Below are 18,131 nucleotides of genomic sequence, written 5' to 3' on the forward strand. Positions count from 1 at the left end.
GTCAATTTCCTCAGGACTACCTGCACATATTTTTTCTTGAGTAAAAGTTGGAAAGTACCTTGGTTGTAGATCTAGGTTAGGGCATTTAACAGTACTTAGCTTCTAGGATACATTTGATAGAACAAATCAGGAGAACGCATGGGGTGAAATGGGCTCTAGTCAGCATTTACCAGACAGAAATTAAAGACAGCAGCAGTGTCCTTAATTTTCTGTTTTGTTTCTTCATAGCACTTACTATAATTTATTGTTATATGTTTCTAGGTTATAGACTAGTAGCCACCTAAAGGCAAGGATTATAACTCTTTTGTTTATCATTGAGATCTAGTTCAGTGCCTATCATATAGTATGTATAAAAAGAATGAATGATAGATATTGAGTCAAATTCTAAATCTACATACTCCCTATCCAAATCCTTCAGAAAATGTAATGTGGAGGCCAAGAATAAAAGCAATTTGTGAGTGAAGTCCCATATAAGACAACTAGGGAGAGTACGCCAGGGGAGACTTATTTGCCCTGTTCACGTGATTCCACAGTTACTGTTGAGAGTAGCAAAAGGAAGCTTCTGGCCAGAGGCTTTTTGCTTGGCAGTGAAACTACAAAATGCAGATCTGGTAGAGGCAATTTATATTTCTAACATAGAAAATGGAACATACAAATAAGTAGAAAAAGAAGAAAACATTGTTTTCAAAAAAGAAAATGGAACAAGTTATAATTGATGAAATAAAGTTAATGCAAAATTATGGCTAAAGAAAGCAAAAATTAAACCAGAATGAGAATTCTGTCTAAACTACACATCGTGGGGTTTGGGATACTTGCGTGAAGCGGGGCAGAGTGGCTGTAAAGGAACAAGGAATAGGTTTAAGAAAGGAGCTGATTTTTAAAAATTGAGACCTGTATTACTTTTCAGTGCTGCATAACAAATGACCACAGATTTAGCAACTTAGACATAAAATACACATTCATTACTTTACAGTTTCCTTGGTTCAGGAGTCTAGCACAACCTAGCGGGGTCCTCTGCTCAGACTATCACAAGGCTGCAATCACTGTGTCAGCCAGGCTGCCTTCATTTCTGGAGCTTAGGCTTCACTTCAAGCTCACATTTTTTGGAAAAATTCAGTTCTTTTTGGGTGTGGGACTAGGTTCTTGTTTTCTGCTGGCTGACAAGGGACCTTGATTACATCTACAGAATTTCCTTTGCATATAACACGATGGAATCATGGGAGTGGTATAGCCCATCATATCCCCAAGCCCCACCCTCATACAAGGGAGGGTATTACACCAGGGCATGGGTCCTTGGGGGTCATCTGAGAATTGTGTCTACCACAGGATTCATTGCTAAAGGGTAAGATTTTGAATTTATCTTTGTTTGTTTTTACAGTTGCTTAGAGGGTTCTTTCCTTTTCAGAGAGTTATGCTACCTCAATGTGAAATTTAAATAAATTATAAATAGCTAGTGTCTAGTTTTAAAATTTTATAGTGTTCTATTTTATAATCTTTGGTTAGAAACAATTTACTACACATAAATCAATAGACTTTTAGAAGGCTGGAGGGATTGCACTGCTGGGGATACAGAGTCAGTGGAACAAATCTGCCTTCAGTAAGTGTGTAGCCTAGTAGGGATCCTACAGTGATCCTAACTAAACAAGTAACTATGACTTAACTATGACTGAAGTATCTGTCATGAGGGAAATTATGGGGATATTACATACATAAGTTAAACAAAGATTTTTATTAATATTAATCTAGGTCCTCAGCCTTTTAGACAGTTCTCAGACTCTATATGGTAGCCTTAGCCACAAGATAATAATACTAATAATAAGGCTACACGTTTAAAATCTACCAAGTCCTATCACAGATGTTTTAAAAATTGTGTCCTCAAGATTATCTTTGTTAAGTAGCTAGGCATCTTTTCTATTTTTAAGTAAGGAAACAAAGTCCTGTGCTTGCTCATGGCAACTTAGTTGGCCAGCAATAGACCCAGAGAATTAGAAGCCAGAAATTAGGACTCTTCCATGTGTGTTTTGTTATTACTTGTTTTTAATATAATGTAACTTAAATATTTTAAATCTTTGATTAGAAGTGAAAAGGTAATAGTAGAGAAATATGAATCATGCTACTAATAAGAAAAGAAAAATAATTACAATTTTAGGAGTAATCTCATTGGTAGATTTTCTTCTAACAAGGTAACCCACAGAAGCAGTCTCACAGCCCAAACCAAGTGTAAACAAAAGAAAGTTATTTATACATCTTGTCTCTATAGCATTTCTAAAATAAGAAATAGAATTCTTACTGAGAGAATTTAGTAATAGAGCCCCCATTTATTTGTCCAAAATGTGAAAGGATAACCAAAGGATTGTAAACTGGTGGAATATATGATTTGCATACTTCCTCTGTTTCAATGGGTGCTTTGTAGTATTTCTATGTCTATATAACTAACATTAGAAATATGTCTTATAGAATATAGACTTCAAATATTATTTAATCAAAACATTATTCCTATTTTAATAAAGTACAAGTCATTTTGTTTACTGCTTCCATAATTTTGGGTTTCTTTAGTAAATTTTTATATTGTTAAATTGAAGTTGAATTACATATATATGTCTTTTAGAAGAATATATTTATTGGGTTGGTCTTTCCTAGCTGTGGAGAACATATTTATAGTGTCAGGATTTGCCAGCTAGAAGGAGTAGATAGAAATCTAGTGGCATACAAGTATAACAAACAAGAGAAGCCACTCAGAGGTATTCAAATGGGAAGAACAGAGAAGAGTTCAGGAAGGAGGAAACACTAAACTGCCCTTTAAGGATGAGAGAGATTTCAGCAGAAGGAGACACCATGTATAGAATCATCGATGTAGAAATGGCAGGCAGGTTTGGGGAATGGCAGGCAAGTTAGACTTCAGGTGATGTCTGACTGAAACACAAATTGACGCTAAATCTTAGCCTTATTATCCACAAACATCTGAGGTTTATTCTGTTGGAGTGAAGAACCCCTGAAAGTCTTTGAATAAAGGAATAACAGGTCAATGTTATTTTAGAGAGTTGTATAAAAGGTGGAGGGAAAGATGGAGGGAAGAGGAAGGGCTACTGCAATACTCATAGTGGGATAATGAGAGTCTGCATTTCGAGAGTGGCAGAAGGAATGAATATGAGAAACATTATGTAATTTGTATAAACTGGCAATTGACTGGACATAGAGAATTAATAAATAGGGAAGGAGATGTCTTCAAGCTTGGATGAGAAACAGGAAGATTTTTAGGTTTAAGGAAATTATGAGTTCACTTTTAGACATTAATTCTTAGGTACCTTTGGGACAATTCATGAACAAATATTTCCTGAAAATCTATATAACAATGCTTTTTGGCTAAAATATAGCCAAACAAATAATTTTTTCATCAAAACATACTTTTTTTTCACCAAAATGGTTCAACCTCAGATATATCAAAGCTCAGTTTTGAATCCAGGATCTGAAATATTCATATTTAACAATATGTACATGCCTATACAAATACATATATAATTATGGATTTGTTGGTATAGTTTCTAGAAGTTGTGTTTTAAATGTAGTGTTAATACGTAAGTACCATGTCTCACGTTTATATTACTATACACTTGAGCTACATCTTTCACTATTTCTAATTGGAATTGTTAACAAAGAAAGATTTTTTTTTCCCTCTGAGAGATTTCAGTATCATTTTGCCTAATTGCACCTTATGTTAAACTACCATATTATAAGCTTCTTTGCAATAATAAAATAGTAGTGTAGTTACTCTCTTAAGGAGCTCTGAGTTGTTATGCCATTACAGTTTGGTGACATTCTGCTGACTATAGATTGGTGAATGAGAAGAGCTAACATTGAGATGGTTTCTTTTACACTCTTTCATACAAACATTACTAGAGTGTAATTTAGCAAAATGTTTAGGTTATTAAAAAATCAAATGCAGGGATTTTAGTGTAATTCTACCTAACATTACAAACAAGACTTGCCAATAATCAATCAAGTGCATAAAACAGCAAGTTTGCACGCTATTTACTTGGACTAAATCTCTAACAAGCTTTGTCTGTTAATTGGACTTAACATTTATGTTGCTAAATGAGAAGCATTTTGGCCGCTATGTAGGGTGGTAAGACCTACCCAGTGGAATAAACAACTAACATCTGTTATCCTGTCCTGCTCCAGCTTGGCTTTTACCAGTTAAGTACTACATCAGCACTGAAGTCAAGGTTATCAAATTTGTGAATCTCTGGCTCACCCATGTATATGTGAAGGTAAAGAAATAGTACATCATGAGTAAAGACCAGCCAACCAAAAGATACTGAGTGTAGCTGGTCCATTTTGTTTTAATTTTACAAGCCCTACAACCTTAAGCAAAATGTTATAACAGAGGTTAGAATTTTTGTAAAGCTTTTATAATAGCTATAATTAATTTCAGTTCTTTTCTTTAGCATTTTCCTACCTGTAGAATCTTATGCTGATAATTGTTAGATTAAATGTTGTTACTTTTATCATATATTTATATTTCTTTTCTTTTTTTAAAAAAAAAAAAAAGAAGCTAAATTCGGATTTGTCTAGTCTTCGGAAAGAAAAAGAAGATTTACTAAAGAAATTGGAATCCTCATCTGAAATCACAAGTTTAGCAGAAGAAGCTTCCCAGGGAAGAGTTCCACGGATACAAGTTACATCACTTGGTCCTTCAAGGAGCATGGATTTGGAATTTAAGCAACTGCAGTGTAAACTAAAGGTGATTATAAAGTTGACTGTGTATGAAAACGTATTATGTTATTGAATCCTCGAAGTCATGTTTATATCAACACTAATGTATTCTAATAAAAGTAAATTATAGTATAAATAACCCCCAAATTATTAATGCTGTGTTCAACGTCATCATTCAGTTTTAGCCTGGTAGATTTTTATGTGGTAACTGATAATACTCTTTTCTCAAAAAAGTGACAAGACAGCACAAAAACCTCACTTAGGAGCTGATTGAAGCTGGCTGTTGCCTTCCACTACAGTACTCAACTCCTTTCTGCTCCTCATGCCTCCCTCCAACTAAACAGAATCCTTTCAAGCATGTAACAGCATAAATAGAATTGGTTTCCTCTACACACTTGCTCCATTTTAATTTGGTTGTTGTGGGTTGGAAATGGAGAAGGAGGAGGGACATGGAAGGAGGAAGGGAGAAGCAGCAGAGAGCAAAGGTGGGTTGATTTCATAGATTTCAACAAGTTAAATCTGGGAGTGAGAATAAAAATCAATGTTCTTTTTGTTTATAAAGAATTGCACCTAATCCAGGTAAAACTGTCAACAACTTAAAAGTAAAGCCGACCTTAGTTTAAAAGGAATTATCTTGTAAGAAACAGGATTTGTGAGTTTTAATTGGAAAGTTCATTTTTATGCTTCTTAAAACAAGCTCATTTATTCCTCACATATTTAATTATTTTTTTCGGTGAGGATTGCTAGCTGGAAGCTAAAAGGGCAGTGTATATGGGACAATAGCAATAATGAGAATCACCAGAAAGAAAATCTTGATTGTTAATGCACAGAGTATATTAGAGATGGAATAACCATGACTGTCAAGAGGGTACTGGAATGCTGTACAGAATTGTCAAATAGACTCATGGTCATTTTCAATCCAAATAGGATATGTGCACTCTCCAATAATAATATCATTTATTGCAGGATTACTAATAGGATAAAATTTAAAATAAATTAATACATGATTGCTTGAAAATATTTTTGCTTTGTTAATAATAATTAGATATACAAACTGGCATTGGCTGAGAGCGTTCTTGAATATCATCAGACAATATTTATGGTAGAACTTGCTTCAGCCACAGCATTTTTTATGTTTAAATATCTTATATAATATTAGAAATGGGAAGTAAAAATAACTGTACAATTTTGGGACATATATCTTTTCTTAAAATGTGTTTCTGTCTCTGAAAAAGTGGGATAAAATGCATAAAGTGAACATTTTGGTGTTTAGGTTTCATATACAAAAGATAAAATCATTCATATATTCTTTGATCTTATCTACTACATAGACTATAATTCATAGTTCTGTGATTCCTCATTTATTTAAGTCTTCATGATTCTAACATAACTTTATTTTTCACTGAGATGAAATAGGATGCTAGATCCAGTATTGTTTAATAATCTGACTTTAAAAAATTTTTAAACTAATAGTTTTAAGTTGATTTATATTTTACTTACTACAAGTTGTCTAACATAATTTTGGTAATAACAGGTCCATGTGAATATCTATAAGCTATTTGCATTATGGTTTTCCATGATATAAGTTTTTACCCATACATAAATATCTCTCTTACTTTGGAGGAATATGTAAGTTGGAAAGGTGAGACTAATGAGAATGCCTAAAGCAATTTAGTTTGAAGTGACATTGTTCATATCTAACCTAGCATCTTGGAACACTACACTGACCAAAATGCATAGGGACAAAAAGGGTAAATCTTTACTTTTGTCTTGTTTCATATTTTAATATAGAAATTTCCTAGAAGACCAGGTACCTTTACATAATATTCTCTGCTACTACAAATTTCTGTTTCCATATTAGTGTGTAGGGCTTCCATAGCAAAATACCACAGATTGGTTGGCTTAAACAGCAAACATTTATTTTCTCCCAGTCCTGGAGGCTGGAAGTCCAAGATCAAGGTGTCAATAGGTTTCATTTCTCCTAGGTGCTTTCTCCTTGGCTTATAGATGACTGTCTTCTCCACGTGTCTTCACATGGTCTATCCTCTGTGTGTCTCTGTGTCCTCATTTCCCCTTCTTATAAAGACACCAGTCGTAATGAATTAGGGCCCACCCTAATGACCTCATTTTACGTTAATTACGTCTTTAAAGGCCCTGCCTCCAAATACAGCCACATTCTGAGGTACTGAGGGTTAGATGAGAACTTCAACATATGCATTTGGCGGGTAGGGAGGGGAAATACAATTTAGCCCATAAGAGATAACAAACTACAAATGATTTTCTAAGGTAATTTATTTTCTACTTAATGTGTTTATGCTTAATTAAGAAAATTGGTTAGATTTGAATATATTAAAGGTCTTCATGTATCTTTTTTATATTATCCAATTGATATTAGACTTTCCTATTCAATTTCTTATGTGTACTTTTCAGAAGTCCCTGGTTCATTCAATGCTATTAGAGTGCTAATGTGCATTTTCTGTATCTTCAGTTTCACACATATTAGACATCAAGGTACCCAACTCCATGTAGATAGATAATAAAATATTCAGAGATGTATAAATTCCTTCCAGTGAGTGATATATACATTCACTGTTTATATTTATTTTAATTTTTTACATAATTTAGATTTAATAATATTTTAATTTATTTTTGTGATTTTTTGACTTCTTTTTTTTAGCAAAATAGTATGAAAGTGTTTTCATTTTATTTTATTCTTTTATTTTTTAAATATGTTATACAAACATTTTGTTTGTTTTATTTCAAAAAATTTAGGGAATACAAGTTTTTTTTTTAATTCAAAGTATTACAGGGGTACAAATATTTTTGGTTATGTCAATCATTTTTTATAATTCTTGAGTCATGATTATAAGAGTGCCTGTCAACCAGATAGTGTTCATTGTACCCGTTAGGGTAGGTTGTTGCCTGTCTCCTCCTCCCCTGACCCCCTGGTTGATTTCTGTTGAGTTTTACTTCCCTCTATGCACATGTGTGCTCATTGGTTAGTTCCAATTTAATAGTAAGTACATGTGGTGTTTGTTTTTCCATTATTTATATACTTCACTTAAGATAATGGTCTCCAGTTCCATCCAAATTGTTGCAAAAGATATTATGTCCTCCTTCTTCATGGCTGAGTATTATTCCATGGTATATACATATACCGCATTTTGTTAATCCACTCATGAGTTGATGGGCATTTGGGTTGATTCCACATCTTTGTGATTGTGAATTGTGCTGCAGTAAACATTTGTGTGCAAATACCTTTTCGATAGAATGACTTCTTTTCCTTTGGGTAAATACCTAGTAGTGGGATTGCTGGATCAAATGGTAGGTTGACTTTTAATTCTTTGAGGAATCTCCATACTGTTCTCCATAGAGGTTGTACTAATTTGCAGTCCCACCAACAGTATATAAGCATTCCTCTGCATCCAAGCTAGCACGTATTATTTTTGGGTTTCTTAATAAAGGCCATTCTAACTGGGGTAAGGTGAAATCTCACTGTGGCATTGATTTGCATTTCCCTGATTATTAGTGATGTTGAGCATTCTTTTATATGTTTGTTGGCCATTTGTCTATCTTCTTTTGAGAAACTTCTGTTCATGTCTTTTGCCCACTTTTTAATGGGATTGTTTGTTTTTTCTTGCTGATTTGCTTGAGTTCTTTTTAGATTCTGGTTATTAGTCCTTTATTGGATGTATAGCTTGTGAATATTTTCTCCCATTCTGTAGGTTGTCTATTTGCTCTGTTAATTATTTCCTTGGCTTTGCAGCAGGCTTTTAAATTTAATCAAGTCCCATTTATTTGTTTTTGTTGTTGCTGTACAAGTGTTTTTTGTTATGTGGATAAATTGTCTCATGCTGAAGTCAGGGCTTTCAGTGTACCCATGACCAGAATAATAAATATTTACTCAATAGGTAGATTTTTATCCCTCGTCCCACCACACCCTCTTCCTTTCTTAGTTTCTGATGTCCATTACTGCTCTTTATCACCATACATATCTTTCATTTAGCTCCCACTTATAAGTAGGAACATATAACATATTTGTTTTTCCATTCCTGAGATACTTCACTTAGCATAATGGTCTCCAGTTTCATGCAAGTTGCTGCAAAAGACATTAATGTCATTCCTTTTTATGGCTGAGTAGTACTCTATGGTAGATATATATACCATATTTTCTTTAAACACTCATCAGTTGATGGGCACTTAGGTTGATTCCATATCTTTGCTATTGTGAATTGTGTTGCGGTAAACATTTGGGTACAGTTGTCTTTTTAATAAAATAACTTCCTTTCCTTTGGGTAGATACCCAGTAGCAGGATAGCTGTATCGAATGATAGGTCTACTTTTAGTTCTTCTAGGAATCTCCATACCATTTTCCATAGCAGTTGTACAAGTTTACATTCTCACCAACAGGGTATAAGGGTTCCTTTTTCACTGCAACTGTGCCAGCATCTATTGTTTTTTGACTTTTTAATAATGTTGATTCTGATAGGGGTAAGGTGGTATCTCATTTTTGTTTTAATTTGTATTTCCTTGATAATTAGTGGTATTGAGCATTTTTCATACATGTGTTGGCCATTTTCTATCTTCTTTTTAGAAGAGTCTGTTCATGTCTTTTGCCCGTTTTTTAATGAGGTTGTCTTTTTCTTGCTGATCTGTTGGAGTTCTTTGTAGATTCTTGATAGTAGCCCTTTTTCAGATGTATAGTTTGCAAATATTTTCTCCCATCTTTAGGTTGTCTGTTTACTCTGATTATTTCCTTTGCTGTGCAGAAACTTTTTAGTTTAGTTAAGTCCCGTTTATTTATTTTTGTTGTTGCTGTATTTGCTTTTGTGGTCTCACTCGTAAATTCTTTGCCTAGGCCAATGTCTAAAAGAGTTTTCCCACATTTTCTTCTAGAATTTTTATGGTTTCAGGACATCTATTTAAATCTTTCATCTAATTTGAGTTAATTTTTGTGTATGGTGAGAGATAGGGATCTAGTTTCATTCTTCTGCATGTGGTTATCCAGTTTTCTAAGCACCATTTATTGAATAGGGCATCCTTTCTCTAATATATGTTTTTGTCTGCTTTGCAAAAATCAGTTGGTCATAGCTGTATGATTGTATTTCTGGGTTCTCTATTCTGTTTCATTGGTCTATGTGTCTACCTTTGCACTAGTGCCATGCTGCTTTGGTTACTATTACCTTGCAGTATAATTTGAAGTCAGGTACTTTGATGCCTTCAGATTTGTTCTTTTTGCTCAGGATTGCATTGGCTATTTTGGGTCTTTTTTGGTCATATGAATTTTAAGATTATTTTTTCTAGGTCCATCAGAAATGATGTCGGAATTTTTATGGAAATTGCACTGAATTTGTAAATCACTTTGGGCAGCATGGACATTTTAGCAACGTTGATTCTTCCAATCCATGAGCATGTGATGTTTTTCCATTGGCTTGTGTCATCTCTGATTTCTTTCATCAGTATTTGTAGTTCTCCTTGTAAAGATCTTTCACCTCCTTGGTTAAATGTATTCCTAAATATTTTATTTTCTTTGTAGCTATTGTAAATGGTACTAAGTTCTTGATTTGACTGTCAACTTGACTGTTATGAGTATATAGAAATGCTATTGATTTGTGTACATTAATTTTATAACCTGAAACTTTACTCAATTTATTTATGATTCTAGGAGTCTTTTGGTGGAGTTTTTAGGGTTTTCCAGGTATCAGATCATGTCATCAGCAAACAGGGATAGTTTGACCTTCTCTCTCCTGATTTGGATGCCCTTTATTTCTCTTGCCTGATTGCTCTGGCTAGGACTTCCAGTACTATGCTGAATAAATGTGGTGACACTGGGCACCCTTGTCTTACTCCAGTTCTTAGGGATAATCCTTTTAGCTTTCCCCTATTCATTATGATGTTGGCCATGGGTTTGTCATATATGATTTTTATTATTTTGAGGTATATTCCTTGTGTGCCTAGTTGTTGAAGATTTTTATCACGAAGTGGTGCTGGATTTTATTGAATGCTTTTTCTCCATCTCTTGAGATGATCATATGGCCTTTCACTCATTTTTATATATTCCATGTTCTCTTCTAGTTTCCCAGGAAGTTAAGAATAGTGAAGGATAGTAGTTTTTACACTACTGTTTCTTTGTATATAATCTATTGTTAGACCTATTCTAAGTGTTTTACAAATATTATCTCATTTAATCCTCATTTCAAACCTCTAATAGGTTCTGCTATTACCACTACTTTACCGGTAGAAAACTGAGACACAGAAATAATAAGTTACATGTCCAAGGTTATACAGCTACTAAGTGGTAGAGTTGAGATTGCAGTTCAAGCCATCTGGCTCCAGAGCCCTCGCTCTTAATCATTACACTGTGCAAATTTTAAAAAATATTCAGTAAACTTAATATAGGAAAGCTCTAACCAGGATAGAGTCTTACCATTGTGACGCTTTTGAAATATGTGTTTTATATCAGATTTTTAAGTCATGCTGCAGATAAATATTGTGTAGTAGGGAATGGAAAAGGGACAAAGGACCTGGGTTTTGATCATCACTTTTTGGCCACTAACTTCTTGTGTGACCTGATTGAGAAATCACTTAACTTCTCTAGACATCTAAAGCAGGGATATCCTTTCTACTAATCTTGTACGGGTTTTTGAGGATTAAATGAAATAGCTGTCAGATGTAGAGATATTGGCAAAAGTGTATCTTAATGTGGCACTATTTTATTTATTATAATTTAGCAATTGCTGAATTATCCAGAAGTCAGAGTTATAGCCTTTTCAGCTACATAAAATACAGCCTTAAGTCTAATAACAGAAAATAATCAACAGCTATCTTAAAATTCACTTAATTTATTCCATTGAAGATATTGTCAGGCTTTATTTACTGCCTGTCGTCTTTTATTTTAAATATAGTTCTGAGATTATTTATTTTACTTTTCAGCAGAAAACACCTAAAAAGCAAAATATTAGAAGTGTACATATTAAGGGGAGGGATGATTGTTTTTAGGCAGGAATATTTACAGAAGTAAAAAAATTATGACCAACAGATTGAAAGAAAGAAAAAGGAAATATGAAAATGTTAAGGTAAATAAAAACTAGAAAATCAGCAGTCTGGGACCATTTAGAGTAGTGGAAGTAGACATTTATACCACAATAGTCCCTAAAGGCATTGCTATATGATAGTATAGTGATCATATAATAGATATAGTATTATATCATATGTAATTATTGTGATAATATTTATAATATCATTATATTAACAGCACTATTAGCATAGCGTAATCATAGATGTTCATATTTCTAACTGAATGAACAATCATTCCAGAAAGAATTTTAGATTAATGATTAAAGCAAAAGCTTCATTTGTTTGATAAATTTACTAGTGTGGAACATACTGTTCTGGCAATGCTAGAAATAAGACATTATACATCACTGTAAACATGCAAAATATGGTGGAAATTTAGATTGCATTACACACCCATTAGATCAAAACTTACAACATTCGAAAGCATTTGCCATGTTGAGGCAGCTTTGAGTTTTTAAGAAACGTTAATATCATTTCATGAAAAAATAAAATTATTTCAAAATTTTATTTATATATGTTATACCAATGAGATATTTAAAGACAGTCTGATGAATTTGACTCACATGTACTCTGATTAATGGTTTTGTCTTTTCAAATTTAAATTGTTTTTAGCATGAGTAAAACATCCAATCCTAGAAATAGTTCTATCAGAGACAATTTATGGTGGTTTAGAAAGATTAGAGAAATAACTACTCCAAATATTTTAAAAGCTATTATGTTTTATTCTGCTTATATTAGTTGAATACTTTTTAAACTTAAATGGATTAATGTATGTCAACACTATCTTATAGGTGGAAAAGCTAAAAAATACCACCAAAAAGACTAAATTATATCTCAGATTACATGTTTAATTGGAACTTCAGTCAAAATTGAAAAATAGTTGTCCTCTAATTCCTACCTCAGGCTCCTAGGCTGTGCAGACAGCAAATACCACAAACCTGCTCTGCTTTGAAAAACTAGTAATTATCTGTAAATACTTCAATAATAAGTAGCATTATTAATAAGTAAAGAAGTATTTAGTATTCATAAGGTTCTCTATTAGCTATTCTCTATCACAAAATGTGGCTTAAATCAACAAAAATTTATTCTTTCTTATAATTAAGTTGACTGGGAAGTTTTAGCTGTCTTTTCTGGGCTGTGTTACCTGCCTGCATTCTTCTAAATTAAAGATGTGCCTGGCTGGAAGGTCCAAGATAGCCCCACTCACAGATCTGACAACTGGTCTGCTGGCTGTCAGGTGGGTTACTCTGGTACTCTTCCTTGTGGCCTTTCCACTGTCTTCCTTGCTTCCAGAGCATCATTGCAAGAAGGCAAAGGTGGAAGCTACAAAGCTTTGAGGCCCAGCATCTGAAACTTACACTATGTCATTTCTGGCACATTCTTTTAGTCAAAGAAATCATGGAGCAGACTAGATTAAAAGGGTTGGGAAACAGATTCCACATTGTGATGCACAGGAAAGCATTTGTGATGATATTTAGTCTCTTACAAGTTGTTAGTAAATCCAGCATTAGTTTTAAGTAATCTTCTTAAACCATTAAAATTTTAATTATTCACATATTTACATTCTACTAGGACAGTTCTTATTTCCCATAAATGTATTTTGGGCATGTATTCTACAATCGTTAAATGATTGTGTTTCTCTATGGTTTGGCATGTTATATAAAAACTTTAGTATTTCTATATTATCTTTATTAAAGCATATAAAATAAAAGATTTAAAAATATTAAAATATTCATTCAAATTATTGTTTACCATAATTATTGTTAATGTATTGCTCTTTTTGATAATGGTATTTATTTTTAGGCTGTTTTAGACCAAGATTGAAAGGCATATTTAAATTTATGTCTATTTTTAATCTAGAATGCAACTAATGAACTCACTAAACAGTCGTCAAATGTGAAGTCTCTGAAATTTGAACTCCTAGCAAAGGAAGAACACATAAAGGAAATGCATGAAAAGTATGGTCTTTTTATTTCTATCCATTGTATTTGGTGCCACCTAGTGGCAGTCAACTCTATTAAACATTAAGCCCCAAGAAACGATACCAATGTTGTTCATAATGTTTTCCTTCCTTAATTCAAGTTTAAACCTACATAAGATGAAAGTTTAAGGAATACTACATATAGCATGATTAATGTAAATCTAGTTACTATTTTTTAATGAGGGTAATATTTAAATTTCAATTTCCCTTATTAAACGTATTTAATTTTGAATCAATATAAATTAATGGCCTCAAGACTATGAATGAAAAACTTGAAAATGTGGCAATTATTTAACCCCCTAAACATATAGATCGATACTTACATGAAATTTAATGCCTAAGCTTATAAAGCTATGGTGGAAAAAGGAAAGTTTTGTTTGTATTTAAAATAACTGGAGGTTATGAAAGTTTTTACTTTTGCTGTTTATTAATAGAAATTTTAAATACTCTATCCTGTTGAATCAAAATTATTTTCTTTCTAAACCTTTTATAGCTATACTACAGCGTAGAAGTGATAACATGCTTAGAATTCCAGTTGTCATTGATAAATTTAATATGTATCTCACATACATACCTGTATACCACATTATAAGTATGGATCACGTAAAAGTGATATTAATAGATAAAACTATAAGACAAAAAGATTGGTTAATTTTTTAAACTGAGAATATCTTGAAGTTTATTTATGGATTAAGATGCAATGTTGCTTAGTGTTCAACAATGAGGGCTCTAGAGAAACACTTTTAATACAGAACTCTTAATGAGTTAATATATGTGAAGCACTTACAGCAGTAATTGGCACATAGTAAGCATTTAATAAATGTTAACAATTGTCATTCTTATTACAGTTGGAGTGGCGGCAGCAGTGCAACAATAGTAATAGTAGTACTTGTCACTGCATCTGCCATTTTATACTTAATTTTTCATCACCTTATGCTAATGTGATGTTTGAATTCATCCCCAAATGATATTAAATTAAAAGATATCAAGCCTAATTTTAGTTTTTTTGCATGATATTACAAGAGTTTACATTTGTTTATTAAAGAACAGGATTGTTTCTTATCATTGTTACGCTTCTAGTTATCTCTAAATAGCACTTTAATTTTTCTTAGCATTGTAAAAATGTAATTTGAATATCCTGTTTTCATAAATTTTATTGATCTTTCTCAATGCTTGTATTTTGTTCTAATAATGCATGTATGTAATACTATAATAACCAAGTCACATCTAAATTTTAGATTTTACAAGTACTCAAAATATTAAAAGAATAATATCTTATCCAATGCAATTTATTTTACTAATTTATAATTTCATTAATGTCAAATAGCATTTAAAAACTATCAATAGGTATAACATTGGGTAAAATGTAAGATATCACCGCTGTTAAAAGTATTTTCTACCACTCTTGATAAAATACTTTTTTGTTTCAAGGATGTCTCGAATGGAGAGGGATATAACTATGAAAAGACATTTGATAGAGGACTTGAAATTTCGACAGAAAGTAAATTTGGAAAGTAATGAGAGTTTTACTGAAATGTTAGAAAGTCTTGAAAAAAAGGTATCAATTTTTATGTTCACTGACACTACAAATATTACTTCTCATTGTATTCACTTTCTTAACTCAAATATTCAGTACTAATAAATTTATAGAAAAATATTCATAGGATATATATTTACTGTTACAAAATTTCATTATTTGCTCCGAAACTACATTATTTGTTTTAAAATTCAAGACTCCAAAATTTCATACATAATATAGTCACACATTTTGTTTCTATTTGTAAACATTTGAGAAGATAATCAATTTTAATTTTAAAAACCTTAATATTTCTGTGTACATAATTACATTTTATTCAGTATTTTGTTTTGTTTTATTTAAACCTCCAAATTTATGATAGAATCAAGCTTATATTTCTAAATGAAAGAAAGGATAACCAATAACTCTCTGTTCTTTAAAAAGTGTACTTTTTTCTTCTATATGCTTAATTTGGTGTACATGGGAAGGGAGTTATATTTAAAATAGTAGTATAATATATGACCCCAAACTAGAAAGTTTTTGTTTAAAAAAAAAGGTGCTATTTGCACAACTCATGAAGCAGCTTGTGCTTTGGCATTCACTAAATGTTATCCACTCCTGAGAGAACATCTCCCTTACTTTCCTGTTGAAGATGAAAATGTAAGTATCTATTAGCTCAGATGGATTTAAGAGAGAAAATTTTACATGAGCGCGACAAATCCAAATGGATTTTCTTCTCTTTCTCCTCCACACACCCTCGTAAAGTAAAATTACTTCCCATGGCTTTTTCAGTGTTATTCTTTCAATTTTACTAATTTTTTAACTTCAATAATCATTTCAGATACAGCCTTAGAATCTTTGTATAAGTAATCATATATCTTTAATGGCATTAAACTGAAAGAAAAAACTTTTTTTTTTGTTATTCCTTGAAATGTATAATACAAATGTTCTATTTAATTTTATCCAAAAAATACATGTTGTATTTTTTTTCTAATAATAAAAAGGCCAACAAAAACGAGCTTTTTATTATTGAAGGCAAAGTCAAATAGAGAATAATTATTTCAGGTGGCATCAAAACACAGTACTTTGTACATTGCTCTTAGGATATATCCAAAGGGAGAAAACAACCACTAAGAGATTTTTTTTTTTTTTTACTAAGGTGCTCATATGGAAGTAATATTCATCGGGTACTGGTCAAGTCGGGGGGAGGTGGTGGGGGTGGGTAAACTCACAACTAATGGGTACAGAGTGCACTGTATGTTATATTATTTTGAAGACTACAATCCAAAGTTATGCATAACTTGGTTTGTTTCAGGATCACAAACAATCGTCTCCTATCTTAGGAAGTATAGGTTAGTAATTAAAGGATATGTAGTTAACATTAATGTTGTGTTATTATGTGGGCGACTATACATACTAGTATTCATACACTTTTTATGCAATTTTGGGTTTTGTTATTGATTTAAGGATTGTTAGTTTCATTCATAGTATGAGTTCTGCAAATAGAATACTTGAATTTGATGGCATTTATGAGAAAGTATATGGTATTAGATTTATTCACTCATTTATTTAGTTACTGTTGAAACAAATACATTTCTAGTATACTTCTAGAGTGCCTTTACCAATAATAGTTACCTTTATGCTTTTACTATAGGTAAAGACATTAAATGAAGAATGTTCGAACAAAAAGATATCAATTGATTCACTAAAGCAAAGACTTAATGTTGCTGTAAAAGAGAAGTCACAGTATGAACAGATGTATCAGAAAACAAAAGAGGAGTTAGAAAGAAAGGTATGCTTTTAGGACACTTTACCCTAGGGGTGGAATATAATGATTTTTTTTTTTTTAATTTGTAACATTGTCCTTTTTCTCCCCCAAACTACTACAAGCCACTTAATTATTTCAAATAACTTCATTTGTATCTCTATATGAAACACTAAGAATTTGTTTAATATTAAAGATAGTACTTTACTCAAGAAAGTAAATTTTGTTTGTCATGGTAATTTCTAATAAATGAAAACTATTGTTAAGCACTGGCATCTGTACAAATAGATATAAATTTTATAGGTCTACCTAAACTTATAAACTAATTAAATATTTTCATTTGATATATGGGATCTTTTGGTCTAATAGCTTCCATGTTTTTAATGATTTATAATCTTTAAAAAACATAAATAAATTTGGAGGGTAAATATATAAGAATATGTGCTTAGAATATTTTATTGAAAATAAATGAAAATAATCATTTATTTTACCCAACTAATAAGTACATATATAGAGAGAATAATAAAACCCTTTTCTTATCTGATATGTATAACTAACTCTTCCAAATATGTTTATAAAATATTTTTAATTTTTTGATTATTTATAATCTCTTTCAGGATCTCAAGCTTTCTCTCCTAGTATCAAAAATAAATGAGACTGAATCTGCAATGGCAGAAATTGAAACAGCAGCATCTAAGCAGCTTCAAGGATTAGCTTTGCAAAGTGAGCAGATCCTAGAAGGTGCACAGAAGAAATTGCTGTTAGCCAATGAGAAAGTGGAAGAGTTCACCCTGTTTGTGAAGGTTTGAATTATTTGTGGTTTACTAACTTGTATATTACTTCAGGCAAAGAAAGCAGTGGCTACCTCAAATGATTTGGGAAATACTTTAAAGTTTCTTTCTGCTTTCCTAAAGCACAAAGCATCTTCTCCAACCCTAGTTGTCATATGGCTCAAAATTTCTCTATAAAAGAATTATTTTTGTAGTTCAAATAAAAAATTTTCTACTCTCTTACTAATATTTCTTTTATAATGTCAATTTAGTTAGGAAATTGTAGTAGTCAAGTAATCAAGACAGATT

At 31.9% G+C, this 18,131-nt stretch overlaps 1 protein-coding gene across 2 annotated transcripts in view; it reads left to right on the forward strand.

The window, feature by feature from the left end:
• The window catches only part of CNTLN (centlein), a 286,589-nt gene that overhangs the window by 217,698 nt on the left and 50,760 nt on the right, over positions 1-18,131 (forward strand). For both annotated transcript variants that reach the window (XM_069474222.1, XM_069474223.1), the window contains exons 19-23: positions 4,550-4,741; positions 13,651-13,748; positions 15,203-15,329; positions 16,942-17,079; positions 17,670-17,855. In XM_069474222.1, coding sequence (XP_069330323.1) covers positions 4,550-4,741; positions 13,651-13,748; positions 15,203-15,329; positions 16,942-17,079; positions 17,670-17,855 — 741 coding nt within the window. The remainder of the gene's footprint in view (positions 1-4,549; positions 4,742-13,650; positions 13,749-15,202; positions 15,330-16,941; positions 17,080-17,669; positions 17,856-18,131) is intronic.

The sequence above is a fragment of the Eulemur rufifrons genome, chromosome 7 (assembly GCF_041146395.1).
Source record: "Eulemur rufifrons isolate Redbay chromosome 7, OSU_ERuf_1, whole genome shotgun sequence".
NCBI lineage: Eukaryota > Metazoa > Chordata > Mammalia > Primates > Lemuridae > Eulemur > Eulemur rufifrons.